The 17,712-nt window shown below is 38.5% G+C and overlaps 1 protein-coding gene and 1 long non-coding RNA gene across 4 annotated transcripts in view; one reads left to right on the forward strand and one right to left on the reverse strand.

Moving 5' to 3' along the window:
* Positions 1 to 9,496, forward strand: part of LOC105497285 (uncharacterized) — a 29,978-nt gene extending 20,482 nt beyond the window's left edge. For 2 of the 3 annotated variants that reach the window (XR_011606388.1, XR_011606386.1), the window contains 2 exons: positions 8,088 to 8,141; positions 9,346 to 9,496. This is a non-coding gene — a long non-coding RNA (uncharacterized lncRNA). The remainder of the gene's footprint in view (positions 1 to 8,087; positions 8,142 to 9,345) is intronic. The other variant, XR_011606390.1, reaches the window with a different exon arrangement.
* LOC105497286 (receptor interacting serine/threonine kinase 2) overlaps positions 1 to 16,034 on the reverse strand; it is a 37,174-nt gene extending 21,140 nt beyond the window's left edge. Inside the window, exons 1-4 of the mRNA XM_011768294.3 lie at positions 15,618 to 16,034; positions 10,396 to 10,549; positions 8,061 to 8,216; positions 64 to 221 (exon numbers count right to left, since the gene is read on the reverse strand). Coding sequence (XP_011766596.1) covers positions 64 to 221; positions 8,061 to 8,216; positions 10,396 to 10,549; positions 15,618 to 15,790 — 641 coding nt within the window. The 5' untranslated portion in view covers positions 15,791 to 16,034. The remainder of the gene's footprint in view (positions 1 to 63; positions 222 to 8,060; positions 8,217 to 10,395; positions 10,550 to 15,617) is intronic.
* Between the last annotated feature and the right edge of the window lie 1,678 nt (positions 16,035 to 17,712).

Here is a 17,712-nt window from a genome sequence, read left to right on the forward strand (position 1 = left end):
CTGGTTGACTAATTTTGTGTCTGAGACAAAGTTAACTCTGAGAAAAAGCAATCCTTATTATACCTATATATATCATGCTTGATACTGGCCCTTGATTTTTGTCCAGGTTCATAGTTTTCAGGTGGCATATAGATAATTGTCCCTCCTTCTGGTGCAGATTTGCTACTTCGTGATTGTGAGAGGGACATCATGCGCCATTTTGATAAACCAAAATCTGCAATCTGTAAGGGAAAAGAGCAAATAATTGAATTAAGAAATTTCCTCTTTAAAAAGTCCAAAAGTCAACTATCTTTGTGTATATTCACTGTATTTAGATATCAAACCAGAGAAAATGTAATATATTTTAATATTTTATTTCTATCTATTCCACCAACTTTTTACAAAATTAAATTCCATAGTGCTGAGCCAAATAACTCTAGAAGCAATACATACTGACTTAAAGTTTAATATAACATTACAAATTTCAAAAGAGAAACTAATTTTTGAAAATTAAAGACATTTTTTGTCTGTTATTCTCAATGAGTGTGTACCTTGCACACCTTGTCATGACATATAGCTTGGTACCATGTGCTTTCTACATCTCACAGAGCTGCCAATTCTACTCACATCTCATGCAATTGTCACTGGTCATTGTTTACAATTCTGGTTTATACAGTTGTATTCATAATGCCCTAAAGGTAGCATTCTTAAATTACGAAATAAGCAAAATCTCAAAATTGTAAAGGTAATTATTATACAATTTTATGCTGATCACTAAATGAAGTATTTCATAGAAACAGTATAATTGCATATAAAGCATATTTATGTCCAATACAATAGGTGTCTAAAGAATTATCAGTGACAATATTCTGTGCCTTTGATATGTCCTGTACAGTTTTGCTTCAATTGTAAATCTTGTGCACATATTATACAGTATCTTATAACTATTTAAAAGCTTCCTTATTTTTTACTTTATTTTTTAAAAATGTAAGACAAAATGTAAGAACAGAAATAATATTTAATTGACAAGGGAGTATGGGAAATCCTTAAAGACATTTAAATTCCTTAGAACATTTTACTGCATACTTTAGAATTCAGCAGAGTGAAATGGGCTCCATGCAGCACATCATTTGTTTCCATTGTTTACTTCCTATATTTTTTACTGATTTTAACAAAATACATAATTTTATTAGCATTTAGATGAATTTGAGACAAAAAAAAATTATGGCCTCCATCCCTAAAAAGGAGGGGTAGAATAAATGAATCTTCCATTCATTTGCTACAATAAAAGAGTAAATTTAAGAAAAAAAATAAAAATAATCAAGATTTAAAAAATTGAATTCACAGAAAAGGACCAAGTATACGCTATTGATGGATGAAAAAGAAAGTAGAGGTCATTATTACTTTGCTTTTGTTTTCTCTATCAAGAATAGTTTCTGGTCTGAGATGAAGAAAATGAAGTCTAAGGAAGTTGAAAAGTTATACAACTATATATTTCAAATTATTCAGATAATTTGCAAATACCTCCTCAGTGCTATTAGTGTTCTTTGTGGGACAAAATGGAGAGGTATTATAGGATATCAGAAAAGTGAATGCCAGTCTGATTTTTTAAAAAGGGGAAAAAATGTTGACTTTGCAAATCAACATTTGCAACCTATAGAAATATATGGAGTATTCTAAAGTATGCAACCTAGGAACCTAAGAATAAGTCTGACATATTTGTAGGAGCCTATCCTTAAACTCTGGTGTTTCAATCCTCCAACACTGCATGAAGTCTCTCTTTTTTAAGGGCCTTAATCTCATTTATAAAGGAGAAGCCCTAATAGCTTAATCACCTCTTAAAGGTCCCATCTGTTAATAGTATCACATTGCCAACATCTGAAGTTTAGAGGGGACACATTCAAATCACAGCATTCTGCCTGTGGCCCCCCTAAAATTCATGTCCTTCTTATATACAAAATACATTCGTTCCAGCCCAATAGCCCCCAAAAGTCTCAATTGTTCTAGTATCAACTTCAAAGCCTAAGTCCAAAGTCTCTTCTAAACATCATATGGGTGAGATTCAAGGTGAAATTCATCCTGAGGCAAATTCCTTTCTAGCTGTAAGCCTGTGAAATCAAGTAAGTTATGTGCTTACAAAATAAAATGGTAGGGCAAGCATAGAATAGCTGTTCCCATTCCAGAAGGAAGAAACAGGAAAGAAAAAGGGAGTAACAGGTCCCAAGTCAGTCTAAAACACAACAGACCAAACAACACTGAATCTTAAGGCTTGAGGATAATCTTCTTTGACTCCATGAACTACTGTCTGGACACACTGGGGTGAGGTTGAACCCCAAGGCCTTGGGCAGCCCTGCCCCTATGGCTTTGCTAGATATAGTCCACGCTTCATTTCTTACATATTCAAGTCACATGCTTTGGTTTTCCCAGGCTGGTGCTGCACACCAGTGGCTCTACAGGTCTGAGGTTCTAGGGGTAGCCCTGTTACCATAGCTCCACTAAGCACTGCCTTATAGTGGGGACTCTGTGAAGGATCCACCCTGAAGCAGATCTCTGCCTGGGCCCTGAGCTTTTCTGAGGCACTCTTTAAAATCTAGGTGGAGAAAGCCATGCCTCCACAGCTTTTGCACTTTGCATGCCTACAGAATTAGCACCACATGGTTGTCACCAAGGCATACTGCCCTCTGGAGCAGTGACATGAGCCACATCTGGATCTATGTGAACCACAACTGGAATAACCAAGGAACACACACTCTGGCCAGCCTTGAATATCTCTGAAATGCGTCTGGGGTCATTCTCCCATTGTCTTGATGAATAGCACCTATCTTCCCTCTATCCATGCTAATTTCTTTATCAACCAGTTACTTTGCCACACTCTTGTTTTTCTCTCCTAAAAAGAATTTTTTATTCTTTACATGGTCAGTCTGAGAATTTTCCAAATCTTTACATTCTAATTCCCATTTGATTATAAATTTCACCTTTAAGTCATTTCTACTTCTTGCATTTTACTATAAGCAGTTAACAGATGCCACCCAGCATTCTGAACACTTTGTTGCTTAGAAATTTCTTCTGCCAAATATCTTAGTTCAATGTTAAGTTCTGTCTTCCACAAAGTCCCAGGACACAGACATCGTTCAGGTAAGTTCTTAGCCACTTTACCACAAGGATGACCTGTCTTCCAGTTTCTAATACCATGTTCTTCCTTTCCATCTGAGACTGTTTGTCAGAATAGTCTTTACTGTCCATATGTCCAGCAAGATTCTCTTCATGACCACTCAAGTAATCTCTAAAAGAATGAAGGTTTCTCTACAGCCCTTCTCTTCACTTCAAAGCCCTCAATAGAACTGCCCTTAATGCTCCCTTCATGGCAATCTAGGCTTTCTCTGGCATCCATTTCAAAAATGATTTCAGCCTATATGTCATTATGCAGTTCCAAAGCTACCTCCACATTTTTAGATGGTTGTTATAGAAACTCCTTACTTTTATTGTACCAATTTCTGTCTTAGTCCTTTTGTGCTGCTATAACAGAATACCACAGACTGGGTGATTTATAAAGAAGATAAATTTGTTCTCACAGTTCTGGAGGCTGGGAGATTCAAGATCCAGCCACTGACATTTGGTCTGGTGGGCACCTGCTTGTGGCCTCCTCAAATGGCAGAAGGCAGAAAGGCAAGCTACCTGAAAGCTGCATGAAGCTTTTTTTTTTTTTAATCTCATTCAGGAGGGATGGAAAAGCCCTCCCTCATGGCCTAATTACCCCTTAAAGGCCTTACCTCTTCACTATCACATTGGCAACGTATGAATTTTGGAGGGGGGCACATTCAAACCATAGCACCTGGCTTAAAAATTTCAAAAAGTTTACAAAAAGGGGTATTTTATAAGTATATAGAAAATGAAAGGGCCAGCAAAAATTCTCAAAAAACAAATTATATCAGAACAGTAGTCAATTTCTGATCTTGGGTAATACAGCCCAAGGCTTGGCACAATGCCCAGCACATAGTAGTTGCTTCATAAACATTCATTAAGTAAAGGAATAACCAATTTGGTTTCTTTTTTTTTTTTGAGATGGAGTCTCGCTCTGTCGCCTAGGCTGGAGTGCAGTGGCGTGATATCTGCTTACTGCAAGCTCCGCCTCCCGGGTTCATGCTATTCTCCTGCCTCAGCCTCCTGAGTAGCTGGGACTACAGGCACCCGCCACCACACCCGACTAATTCTTTTTGTATGTTTTAGTAGAGATGGGGTTTCACCGTGTTAGCCAGGATAGTCTTGATCTCCTGACCTCGTGATCCGCCCACCTCGGCCTCCCAAAGTACTGGGACTACAGGCATGAGCCACCGCTCCTGGCCTGGTTTCCTTTCTTGACAGTAGTAATACTGTCAAAGAGTAAATGTATAAATGGTTTGTATATTATAAAATATTTTAATGCACTTAAACATATTAGACTTCCAAGTTGGTAGGCCTATCTGGTAAATACAGAAGATCAGGAATTCGCACATTTGTTCATTCAGCAAATAATTATTGAATATTTCTTTATGGCATGTGCTGGCTATGTGGCAGGTAATGAAGTAGACTAAATTTCTGTCTTCATGGAGCATACATTCTAACTGGGGGAGATGGTCAATAAATATATTTATAAAAAATATTATGTCAGATGGTGCAAAATATAATGGAGAAAGCATAAATCAAAGGAAAAGAATAGAGAGGAACTAGGCGGGTGGTGAGAGAAAGCCACTCTGAAAATGAGGATGGAGAAGATGACTGAGTAAGTCATGATAAGAGCTAAGAAAAGCAGTTAAGCAAAGACTTTCATAAAATTTTTAAGGACAGAACCAAGAAATATGGGCTGTATAATAGCACTTTCAGGAGTATTCCAGGCAAACTGAATGAGTCTTCTCCAAAAGCATGGATTAACAAAAGGACAGATATTGACCCAGATGAAAGTTCTTATGGCCATGTGATACAGCTCTGATTCGAGCTCTGTACTGGTTCATATTTAATCATGATTTAAAGATACAAAAAAATAGCTAATTAAATTTGAGCATCACACAAAACTTGGAGAGAAACGTAAAATCTTTGGATTACAGAAATAACATTTGTAAAGGTCTTAAGAGACTGAAGCAATTGCTCCAATTTAACAAGATAAAATTAGATCATATCTAGGAAGTATTCTGTAAAGTACATGATAAGAAGAGGTGGCTTAAGCAACAGTATGTGGGAAAAAGAACCTCTATGGGTTTTTTGTTGACACTAAGCCCAATTTGAACCATGTGTATGACTACCCCTGGAAAGCTGATGAATTATTAAGGAACTATTAAGTATTTAGGGCCAAGGAAATGACACTTTCACTAAATTCTACATTCATCAAACCATATCAAAAATAGTATTGTGTTCAGTGCTGACGATCAACATTTGAGAGAGATTTAAACAAACAGATGCATCTACACAGCACCAAGGATTAAAATCCATGTAATAAGAAAACAAACTGAAGGAACTAAGGTTATTTATCAGGGAGATGGAAAAAATGCACTTGTATGTGAGGGGTTGGGAGACAGTTCATAGCTATCTTCAAATATTGAAAGGGCTGTCCTGTTGAAGTAACTAAATTGGATTTATTCTGTTTATCACAAAAAGTTGAAGTAGGATCAATGGGTGGAAGCACTTTAGGAAGGAATTTTGGTTGATCATTTAAGAAAATGTCACAATTATTCAATTAGGATGTTAAGACTTCCTGTTACAGGATAACTGTTTTGGGAGACAGGGATTGTTGCAGTGAGGGCTCAGAGAACTAGGTGTCCATTAAGGTACTTCTACTTGATGGTTCTATAATTGATGCAATAGATGAGTCTCTTTTTTTCTTAGCAATACTGAGGCAGCAGCTTGCTTCTCTCTCTCTTCCCCTACCACTTTCTTCTAGGGAGAGGAGTGTCTTCAATAAAACTTTTTCCCACTCATTTTTTCTCACATTTCTTGTTTTAATTTCCCTGTTGTTTCAACTTCTCTATTACTGATGTCTTTACAATAATTTTATATTTACAATAATTTTTATATTTACAATAATTTTCTGATTACATGTTATTAAAAGAAGTATAGCAAAATGATATATAAAAATATGGTGAGTTACATTTAGTATTAATACTCAAAAACTACTTTTTATTTATATTCAGACAGATATAGAATAGCTGTGAAATCACAATAGCCAGTGTATTCAGCACTTAAGTCCTGCATCTTACACAAAAATGAATTCAAGGTGGATCACAGATTACATATGTAACATAAAACTATAAAACGTATAGAAGATAACAAAAAAGAAAATCTTCAGTAAGTAGAACTTGGTGAAAAGTGCTTGGAGATGACAGCAAAAGCATGATCCATAAAAGAAAAAAAAATGAACTTCATCAAAATTAAAATTTTTGCTTTGTGAAAGTCCCTGTTAAAACGATGAAAAGATAAACTATAACTGGGAGAAAATATTTGCAAACTACATATCTGATGAACTACCACTGTAACATTATACAGAACTCTCAAAACTCAACAGTAAGAAAACCAAGGACTCCCTTTAGAAAATGAGTTTAAGACATCAAGAGACATTTCACTGAAAGCCACGTATGGGTGGCAAATTAGCATATAAAAAGGTGTTCAATATCATTAGCAGTTAGGAAAATGCAAATTAATACAAGATGAGATATCACTATGCATCTATTAGAACAGCTAAATAGAAAACAATGATAATAACAAATGCTGGTAGGGATGCGGAATAGCTGGATCTCTCACACATTGCTGGTGGAATGTAAAATGGTACAGCCACTCTGGAAAATAGTTGGATACTTTCTTTAAAAACTAAACACACCGACTGGGCTCAGTGGCTCAAGGCTGCAATCCCAGCACTTTGGGAGGCCAAGACGGGTGGATCACGAGGTCAGGAGATTGAGACGATCTGGGCTAACACTGTGAAACCCTGTCTCTACTAAAAAAATACAAAAAACTAGCCAGGCGTGGTGGTGGGCGCCTGTAGTCCCAGCTACTCGAGAGGCTGAGGCAGGAGAATGGCATAAACCTGGGAGGCGGAGCTGGCAGTGAACTGAGATCCGGCCACTGCACTCCAGCCTGGGCGACAGAGCGAGACTCTGTATCAAAAAAAACAAAAAAACAAAAAAAACTAAACACACCCTTACCATATGACCCAGCATTTGTATTCTTGGGGCATTTATCACAGAGTAATGAAGACTTATGTTCACTCATAAACCTGTATAGCTTTGTTCACAGCAGCTCTGTAAATAATTACCCCAAACTGGAAAGAACCAAAATATTCCTGAATGGTTAACTGTGGTACATTTATACTGTGGAATACTATTTATCAATAAAAAACAACTATTGTTACAAGCACAACTTAGATGGATCTCAAGAGCATTATGTGATGTGAACAGATCCAATCTCAAAATATCACATACTATATGATTCCACTTATATAGCATTTTCAAAATGACAAAATTAAAGAGATAGAAAGCAGATTAGTGGTTGTTAGAGGTACAGATTGTGGTAGAGAGGAAGTGGGTGAGGTAGCATGAGTGGTATCTTTGTGGTGATGTTATGAGAAGTGCTGTACCTTGATTGTTGTGGTTACACAAATCTATACACGTGATAAAGTAATGGTACTATGTACATGCATTGTACTAATGTCAAATTCCTGGTCTTAAAATTATACTATAATTATGTGTGACATAACAATGTGGGAAACCAGGTGACGGATACATGAAACCTCTTTATTACCTTTGCATCTTCCTATAAACATATAATAATTTTAAAATAAAAAATAAAACAAAAAAGGTGATCTTGACAATTCAATGAAGAAACATAATGGCTTTGTATTTTATATCGTAATTCTATCTCTGTCTAGGAATAGCTTCCTAACTGCAGTAGTAAGAAGGAGAATAGAAGATAGAAATTAAGGGCTACGGAAATTACTATTCATTGGTCCCTAACTCTAAGGAGAGATATGAAACAGTCTAGGTCGAAGAAATAACTAAAAAGTATTTTTAAAACTATAAGGACAAGGAAACAGATAAACTTTTTAAAAAAGTAATTACCTTAACATGAAATTCATTGTCCAATAGGATATTCTGAGTCTTCAAGTCATGATGAAGTAAAGGAGGAGTCATATTGTGCAGGTAATTTACACCAAGGGCAATTTCATGCAGAATGCGAAATCTCAATGGCCAAGCAACATCAGGATATTCAGTTTTCTTCATATATATGTGAAAAGAAACAAAATAAAATTAGTCCAAATTTCACTACGTTTCACACTTAGAAGTTAAATATTCCATGAGGAAATACAGTATAAACTAAGGTTAAAACATATGCACATTTTTATAAAATAGCGTCAATTTGATAGGGTTTAACATTTACGTGTCTTACTTTCCTCACTTTCTAGAGAAAGTTATGATAACTTTATAGCACGAATACTTCCTTTTAGTTTATATTGGTCATGCAACTACATGGTTTTGGGTCTTTCTTCAACTGACACAGATCTCAGTTATTTTGTGTCTATACATAGCCAAAGTCATATACTTACACCCACATCCACCTCTCCATTCTATGTCTTAATCAAGTAATTTGAACGCACACAAATACACACAAAATTACACACAATTTATTAATTTATAAAATTAGCCTTTTGATTTGTTTTTGTGGAAGGGGACAATCATTTTTGTTTCTAAAACTATACAGTATAGACACATTTAAAACATAACGTTTTATTTTTCATAGTACTCAACATCCATCTGAGCTTTCTTAAAATAAATGTTTTCTGAACACAAAAGTTAATGTAGCTTCCCAGGAGAATGAACATACTTCGGAAGACCAGGCAATTTGGGAAGATCAGCAATGAATCACCAGGCACCATGCCACATTTTTCTAAATGCTATGAAAAAGACTGCTTCTACTGAAAGTACAAAACTGATCTTGAGAAGTTTTTCTGCAAATGCGTCAGCTTATAGTTCAGTGATCAATCTGGCAGGGGGAGTGGTTCAAAATATTTTAGATTGTTTATGATACATCTTGAGTTTTTTCAATGAATTTTGTAAGGTTGGGGGAGGGCACGTCAAGATAAATCCCACTCTAAATAATGCAATACAGGAAACCAAATGAAACACAAAAGACTAATGTGGAACATTACTTTCTCTGGTACACACAGAGCCCTGTCCCCTAGAGAAACTGAATCTTTTAATCTATAAAAAAGGTAACTTTTTCTGAAAATTACGCAGTTTAAAGCAGTTACCAGGCCTCTCTGCAGCATAATGTAATATGGAGGCTTGTGATCATGGAGACAAGGGAGAGAAGTGCTCACTCTATATTTTATGATTTTTTTTCCAGGAGTTAGCAGTCCCCTGGAGGAGGCTGTAGAATGTCCAGTGAGCTGCAAATTTGAGTGCCAGAGTATCTGCTGGGGTGTGGGAAGAAAATGTTAGATTTCTACTTATATTCATTTCTCAACAAAAATAAATGAGAAATTATGATTTATTAATATTTGTATCTTGGTTGGTGTGGTAGTTATACAAATCTTACAGACTGACGCCAGTTACTTATTCCATCCTTGTTTCAAATGATCACAAGTCACGAATAGAATGTGATGTATTCTGAAACAGAGAGGAAGTTACTCTATGACTGACTGACAGTGGCACCCACTTTCCCTTGGCCACTTACAGGGCATTGTGTTACACTATCATTTAGGAGTATCCATTGATTGGATTTTATAGATTATTACAGTTTTAATTAGGCCAACCCTCACAAAATGGACCAAGTGGTTTAAAAAGATTTATTGAAACTACAGACTCATGATAATATTAATAATGAATACATATATTTTGAGAATGAGGACCCCTGAATTTGTTTACTCATGGGATTCACAAAGAGAAAGTGATTGGTACCTTGAGAAAAAAGGTGAATGGCTCATACCACTGTCTATTATTAGAAAAGCTAATGTATCTGTATTCAGAGATAATTTATTAATATCTGGCCTGCTAATTCAGAACTTCATGAACTGGTATTAGTAACATTAAATTTGAATTTGAAATTGCTATTAATATAAAATAAAATATCACTTAACAGTGGATTTTACAGTGTGCAGAGTTTATCTTTTCCATTTCTACCCATGTAATATGCATATAAATACTAGAATTTGGTATAAATGTTAGGAATGGTAACTCAGGCAAAATAATCTAGAGTACAGGGCCTGAATCCACAGTGTTTTAATCAACACAAAAATGTCACAAAAGGTAAAATTTTATCCCTGTGATAGTTTTTCATTATTCGTTGATTCATCTATATACCCCGAAATAATCTGATCAAACATAAAATCAAAGTAAAATATAGTTTGAATAGTAAAAATGGCAATTATGGCCACTAAAAATGTGTAATACTTACCCTATGTAGGAGTTCATTTAATGATCCATTTGGCATGTATTCAGTAACTATTCCCAAAAATTCAGGCTCATTGCAAATTCCCAAAATTGGAAGAATGTAACTAAATCTAGCTTTGTGTAAAATTTCAGCTTCTCTTAAGACATCCTTTCTTTCACTAAGAGAAGAAAATGCATAATTACTTCAAGTAATACAAAATATACAATTATCATGCCTGTAAGATTAAGCCTGGATTTTTTTCATTAATTAACTATGTGACCTCATGTAAATTATGCAACTTCTCTGCACCTTAGTTTCATCATATTTAAAACACAAATAATACCTACCCTATATATTCCACAAGTCTGTTTAGAGACCAAAATAACTTCTATAAGCCACTGACAGGTAAAAGTGCTAAACACAGGTTATTATTATTGTACTTTTCCTAGGAAAGGGAAAGAACATAGTATTAAATTAATAAAGTCTATCTAGGTTAGAATAATCGGTGCTTGAACTAATTACATAATTAAGTTTACACATACATTGTATTCAAATGAACATGTTTTATCAGAATATTATATTAAATTTTATGGTTGCATAACATAAACATTTTCCAAATATCCCGAATATTAAAACATTTAAATGTTATAGATTTAATAGCTGCATAAAAGTCAATAATATTTATAAATTATATACCAGAACTCAGGAAAAGAACACTGAGAACAGGTAAATGCTTAATAATATTAATAGATTGCTGGGGTAACTGGCTCCCAGGTTCCTTTGCTTATGCATATGTAAAACAAATATATATTTAACTATTTTTTTTCTATTTTTCTTTGTCACCCAGGCTACAGTGCAGTGGTGTGATCACTGCTCACTACAGCCTCAAACTCCTGGATTCAAGCCATCCTCCCACCTTAGCCTCCCCAGCAGCCAGCAAGCCCCACAGGCATGCAACCATGCCTATTTTTTTATTTTTTTATTTTTGTAGAGACAAGGTCTCACTATTTTGCTCAGGCTGGCCTCAAACTCCTGGGCTCAAGTGACTCTCCAGTTTCAGCCTCCCAAAGTGCTGGGATTACAGGTGTGAGCCACCTTGCCTGGCCACATTTAACTTTTATTATGGATAAAGAATGATGCTCAGCATTATGGAAAATATATAAATTAAAAAGATATAGTCTTTGCCTTTGAGTTGCCCAGAAATCTTTTAAGTAAAATAAAAATACAAGGCAGAAGGTAATAAATGCCACCAAAAGAGAAAAGAAAAGGAAGCTATTGGGAAATCAGAGAAAAGAGAGTACATTTGAGGTTAGGAGAGTCATTTACAGTCTTCAGAAAAGTAGGATTTTGATCCCAGATGTACCATAAGAATGAACAGAATTTAAACACTGGAGGGTATCTAAGACAAATGAGGCCTCCACTTGAGGAGGGGATGTGCTTTCTTTTTAACCTGTATAATGCCTAGCACTTGGAACAGTGCCCTGGACATAGTAATGTATCAGATGTTCAAATAGGTAGGTATCAAATGAATTCAAGGAAGTTAAAGGGAAGGCTAAATTTGGGAAATTGTGAATTGTTTAATGCAGATCAGGATATGTAATATAAAAGGAGTGAAGGTGAATAAGACAGGTTAGGGCCATTTCTCAGTCTTAAAGCCTGGTTAGGGTGGTGAAACTTAATTTAGCAGCCACTAAATTGTGACTGATGGTTGGTTTGATGCTTTTTTTTTTTACATACAGAATACATGCTGGAAACTTTTTTTTTTTTTTTTTAACAGACCAGATCTTGCTGTGTTGCCCAGACTGGCCCTCCCTACTCTGCCTCTTGAGTAGCTGGGACTACAGGGGTGTGCCAACGTACCTGGTGTGACTGAAAGTTTTTGAGTCAGGGAATGACAGTAGAATAAAATTTTAAGATGATTAATTTGGCAACAAGATGTAGGATTAGTAGAAAGTGGTAGAGTTTGAAAGTCAGGTGTTAGGAGATTTTAATACCAGTTAAGACGTGAACTTAAAACTACAAAGGTAGCAGTGGAAATGCAAAGAAAAACACTAAGTGAATAGAATGCTCGGGTTGTGGTGACTGACTGTAGGGGGTTAAACAAAAAATGAAAAGGAATGGGAGATGTCATTATTTTTTTTACCCTGGGTGACTGGATGTTGGTTGCAGCAATGACAGAAATAGAAATGTTTCCAGGAGAAGCCTATTAGGTAAGTAATGATGGTAAGTTAGTTCTTACACCTCTCAAACTCTTAATGAATGGCTGTTGAAATATGAATAGCAACAGACATTCTAGACCAGACTAAGATGGATTGCTTTTAAAAACAAACAAAAAAACAAAGCAAAAGAATCTTGGTCATTTATGTTTTGAATAGGTCATATATTTATATGTCTTAAAATTCAAGAGTAACAAGAAGGCATAAAGTGAAAAGCTTCTCTCATTCTCTGTCCTTCAATCACTTAATACTCCAACTGCTAGGAAACCAATTACATCAGTTTGTGAGACCCATTTCAATTAAACGTTTATTCCCTAGATGGAAATAGTTCTGTATTTGCCCCAAGAGATTTGGGCCAACAACAGAGGATGACCCTGAAGATTCCTGGATACTAAGAACAATAGAGAGTGCATGCTGCAGAAGTCTCAGTGATACTTCATACACTCTTTCCTCCTCCCATTAAAAGACATTCTTCTTTCCACTGTGACCCTATTGCACGTCAGTCACTTTACATGCACTAGCATCCTAAGATCACCCTCTAAACATAGTTTCATTATCTCCACTTCATAAATGAGGGTACTGAGGCTCAGGAAAATTAATACTTTTCTAATGGTCACACTAATAAGTGGCAGGGTTGGCGTCAGATTTGAATTGCAATTATGGCTGCATTCTTTCTACCCTATTGCTTGATCAAAGAATATAGTTGGACAGTTCTTGAAGACAGATTTTTGGCAAGATTGAGTGAGTAGGAAATTTTTTTTAAAAGCCAAGAGATTGTAAAAATTGATTTTTATATTTTGAAAATAAAGGCGTAAAATACAGCTTCTATAGTCACATCACCAAAATTAACTCAAAAATTTAATCAAAAAAGTTACGTCATCTACAGGGTATTTGAACAACCAATTGGACTCATTACTCATAAGGGGTGGGAAGGTTGTTGGGGAAGGTCCACTCATCGGACAGAAGTCAGATTATGGAGACTGATTCACCAATCATTAAAATAAGGGCATGTAACATTGCATAAATTTTTCTTTCAGGTCATCCCAAAGAACAATGCAAACATTCTTCTCCATAGCCCGAGACACACATGTATTTATTATTCCTATTTTATAAGTGAGGAAAGAGACACCAGTGAGTCAACTGCATAGCCTTGTCTAATGCTCAGACTACATAAATACTGCACTGATAAGATCTTAAGTAACAAATTGGAAAAAAGAATGTGATGCAGTAATGCCAGAGTGTTTCACTGGTCTTATGGCTTCCTCGAAGACAGAATTAATTTCCTACCCAATTCAGTGAAGAATTTTAGACTATGAAAATTGTTCATGAGCATGGGAAAGAAACTCCCTCTTCACTTCTTGGTCCCCAAACTGTACAAAGCTTAGATAAACTAAAATCCTGAGAAGCAGCACCCAAAGTGGGAGGATCAATTGGCTTTTCAATACCTATTGGGTCCATCACTGCTATATTTCCATACAGTGTTTGCATAACTGGTTCTAACATATATCCATCCTCTCTAACCAACCACCACCCTTAAAAGTTGACTACAGACACATATACACACTTGCCCAGCACTTGCGCCACAGAACATAAGGCCCAGAGTAAACAGACACCACACCTTGTATATCACTGAATCTGGATTATGATAGAAAAGAAGTGGAAACAAGCTCTAGAGGTGTCCCAGATCTCCTGTGCCATTTAGGCCATCCAAGCCTGACAGTGAGACAATGAAGAAAAGTCACAGGTAGGTGAAAATCCAGTAACTTTGGCAGGGCAGAAGCTGAGGAATTTATCTGATACTGGATACAGCTTCTGGCCAATCAGGCATCTGTGATGACGTATTTTCACATTAGATATAGGAGGAGGAGAAGAGAATGTTGTAATCATGGATGTTAACTCACTAAGAACTGAATGCTGGGCCTAGTTAAATCCCTGTAGGAAGTAAAATACACAAGACTAGTGACCAGACCCATTGACTAATACACAGTTACAGGTCTATGGCACGTGGTTGTAATGTTCTTCTGAAAACAGAAACTAATGTTAACCTTCCCTTAAAACCTGTACAAACCAGTAAGTGAAAGCCATTTACAATTTCTGGCCATTTAACAGTCTTTTGGTTCAATTTACTGTGGCAAAAATAGCACACATTTCCTCTACTTAACGATCTTCCCGTGAGAGAAACTGAAAGTGGGAGAAACTGAATTGTATTGAGTTTGATATAAAACGTTCCTGATAACACAAAATAAACCACAACCAAAACAAAAGCAATAAAAAGCAAAACGTCCTAGATTCTAAAGCAGCTCTGTCCAATAAACATAGAATGTGAAATCTACCACATACAATTTAAAATTTTCTCATGGCCACATAAAGTAAAAAGAAACACATTAAAATGAATTTTAATCTTATATTTAACCCAAGATATCAAAAATATTATCATTTCAGCATATAATCAATAAACAAATATTAATAAAATATTACAAGTTTTTAAAAATAAATACTAAGCATTCGAACTCTGGTATTTTACACTTAGGTCACATTTCAATTCGGACGGGCACATTTCAAGTGCTCAGTACTCACCTGTGGCTAAGGGCTGCCTACTGGACACTGCAGCCCTACAGCCCGATTTCAAAAATAAGGAAAAAACAAAGCAAGCAAAACCCACACCCACTACATATAAACACACACCAATTTCAATAAACCCGGCGTTTAGAGTTTGGCAGTGATTGCTGATTTTTGGAGTACGGAGAGAGAACGCTTAGGAGTAAGAGGGAAGGAGAGAAAGGGAAATGGAGAGATGCGTGGAGGAATGCAACTGCTGCATCTCCAGAGAAGTGCGTGCTCCCTACCGTGCCAGAGCTTGAAGGGTCGGTGCTCCCTACCTCCCAAGCTTGAAGGACTGCCTAGAGGTGACGAGGTGGGGCCGGCCCCAAGCGGTCACTGCCATTTGGGCTCTAGAGCCCGCTTGTCAGGGGGCTTGAGGGGATGCAGGATAGTTGGGGGCTCTTCCCGGGAACCCCATTGGCTGCCTACCTGTCGAGCAGAGGGGTGTGGATGTGCAGGTGCTTCACGGCCACCTGGACGCGCCAGTCTGCGTGGCGGGCGGACGACACAGTGCCCGAGGCGCCGCGGCTCAGGTAGCGCAGGTCGGCGAGCTTGTGGTAGGGAATGGTGGGCAGGGCGCTGCAGATGGCCTCCCCGTTCATGGTCCCGGGCGCTCAGGCCGGTTCCAGTTGTGCCCCCTGCTGCGGCGGCTCCCAAGGCTCCCCCGCCGCGCTCGGGAGCCCAGATCCGCCCCTGCACTAGCGAGGCCGGCAAGACCCTTTTTGCCCCGCGACACTAGGTCACGAGGGCGCCCATTCCCCGGGCGGCCCACGCCAGCCGCTGCTTCTCCGAACCAGAGCTGACTTCTTTTCTAGAGACTAGTGCCAACGCCGTAGCGCCGCGAAGGAGCTTCCTCTCTCGCCGCCCCGGCCGGCCCTCCCCGGCGCGCGCCGCCACCAGCTCAGGCCGCCTGAGCTCCTCCCTCCCCAAACTTCGCAGGCTACGTCAGCTGCGGACAGCAAGGCGGGGAGAGGGGCAGCCCGCTCGCGGCCCTTCCGCCTGGCTCTCGCCTCGGCCTGCGACCGGGATCCTCCGCCCGGGTCGCGCAGCCGAGGCCGAGGGCTGGGGCGGGCGGCCGGGAAGTGGGAAAGGGAGCCAGAGGCGCTCCTTTTGTCTTCTCTTCCCATCCCCCAGGTTTGGGAAAGTTTTGCGTTTGGGAAGCCCCTCTCTTCAGCCTGCTGGCGGGTGTCGGATTGGTTAGCCGCCAACCCCCTCCCCCCACCCCCCCCACCCCACCCCACCCCCACCCCACCCCTCCCCTCACTCCTCCTCCACCCCCCACCCTCACCCTCACCCTCACCCCGACCGCCAAAATTCTCTGGGCCACAGGTCTTCCGGAAGTTGCCAATCCCGGTAGCTGCAGCGTCCGGCTGGGGTCTTTCTTAGGGGGCTCGGGGTTCTGCTTTCTGACTCCCTCCCGACTCTCCGCCTGCGCAGGAAGCGATTTGGGGGTATTGTGAATTCCGAGGGCCCCACACTTAAGAGGTTGTACTCTCACCTGTCTACCTGGACTCCAATTTCCATATTTTCAGTCACTTCAGGACTGAGAGATGGATGATAAACCCTGTCATAGTGGAGCAAGTTGAGGTGTTTAACCGCTGTTATGTGGGATCTGCCTTTCTCCCTCTTCTTTCTTACTTCCGTAAGTATATATATGCAGAGAGTGAAAAATAACCTTGAGAGTGTCCATCCCTCTGACTCCAGGTAAGACTGCAAATAATTCTTTCTTATAAATCTGGGAGGAATGCAGTCAGTGTTTCATGCCAACCAAAAAAGACTGCAAACGATTTCCATCTTGCTGCTTTGAACACCTTTCTACTTAGGTGACTATTTTGTAAGATATGAGTGCAAATGTTATATACAATACCAAGTCCATACTAGATGTTTAATTAATTCTAGGGCTTCAGTAATAAGGAATGACTCGAGCAGATTTCTGCCTACAGACAGCTAATGCGTCTCGTATTTTTGCATTACCTGAAATGAAAGTAGCAATGTTAGGTTTTACAATAGTGGAAGGTTGTAAACGATAGTGTGTTAAAAATTTTTGATCATTTATAATAAAATGTTCAGCACTAAATATATGGTCTGATGCTCTGTGCTTTCTTGCTTAATACACTTTTTTTTGTTTTTTTTCTTTTCGAGAGGGAGTCTTGCTCTGCCACCTAGGCTAGAGTGTAGTGGCGCGATCTCAGCTCATTGCAACCTCCGCCTCCCTGGTTCAAGCAATTCCCCTGCCTCAGCCTGCCAAGTAGCTCGGATTACAGGCGCCCGGCCCCCAGCTAATTTTTGTATTTTTAGTAGAGACGGGGTTTCACCATGTTGGCCAAGGTGGTCTCAAACTCCTGACCTCGTGATCCGCCCACCTTGTCCTCCCAAAGTGCTGGGAGTAGAGGCCTGAGCCACCGGCCAATAAGCTTTTTTCTTAAAAAGTACTCAGAAAACTTTCCTATCCATTCATTCTGTTATGCGCGTCAGTGTGAAGAGACCACCAAACAGGCTTTGTGTGAGCAATAAAGCTTTTTAA

This window comes from Macaca nemestrina, chromosome 8, assembly GCF_043159975.1.
Source record: "Macaca nemestrina isolate mMacNem1 chromosome 8, mMacNem.hap1, whole genome shotgun sequence".
NCBI classification, from domain to species: domain Eukaryota; kingdom Metazoa; phylum Chordata; class Mammalia; order Primates; family Cercopithecidae; genus Macaca; species Macaca nemestrina.